General features: G+C 45.9%; 1 protein-coding gene across 1 annotated transcript; it reads right to left on the bottom strand.

Annotated features, from left to right (window-relative positions):
• Positions 1-7: 7 nt before the first annotated feature.
• On the bottom strand, positions 8-286 carry LOC104515843 (ADP-ribosylation factor-like protein 13B; the record flags this gene model as incomplete). Its single annotated transcript, XM_010159970.1, has 1 exon — positions 8-286. A coding segment is annotated over one exon (279 nt), but the record flags the coding sequence as incomplete, so codon positions are not given.
• Between the last annotated feature and the right edge of the window lie 4 nt (positions 287-290).

Genomic DNA, 290 nt, shown 5'->3' with positions numbered 1-290 from the left:
CTTTGGACAGAGCCCCTTCTCTGTCTTGCTTGTTTGCCAACACTAACATGGGTTTTCCCGTTATCCTAGGGCTGTTTAAAACTTCGAGAATGGCTTGCTTGGTCTCTTCCATTCTTGAAATGTCACTGGAGTCCACGACAAATATCACGCCATACGACTCCGCATAGTAATTCCTCCAGATGTTTCGATTTTTTTTTCCACCCCCGAAATCAAGGATGGTGACCTTGAAGGAGCCCTTACTAAGGTGAATTTTGGAAAACCCGAGTGTTGGAGCCACATCTTCAGGAGAC

Source organism: Eurypyga helias, unplaced genomic scaffold, assembly GCF_000690775.1.
Source record: "Eurypyga helias isolate BGI_N326 unplaced genomic scaffold, ASM69077v1 C14996452, whole genome shotgun sequence".
Lineage (NCBI taxonomy): Eukaryota > Metazoa > Chordata > Aves > Eurypygiformes > Eurypygidae > Eurypyga > Eurypyga helias.
This window is presented reverse-complemented; position numbering and strand designations above follow the sequence as displayed.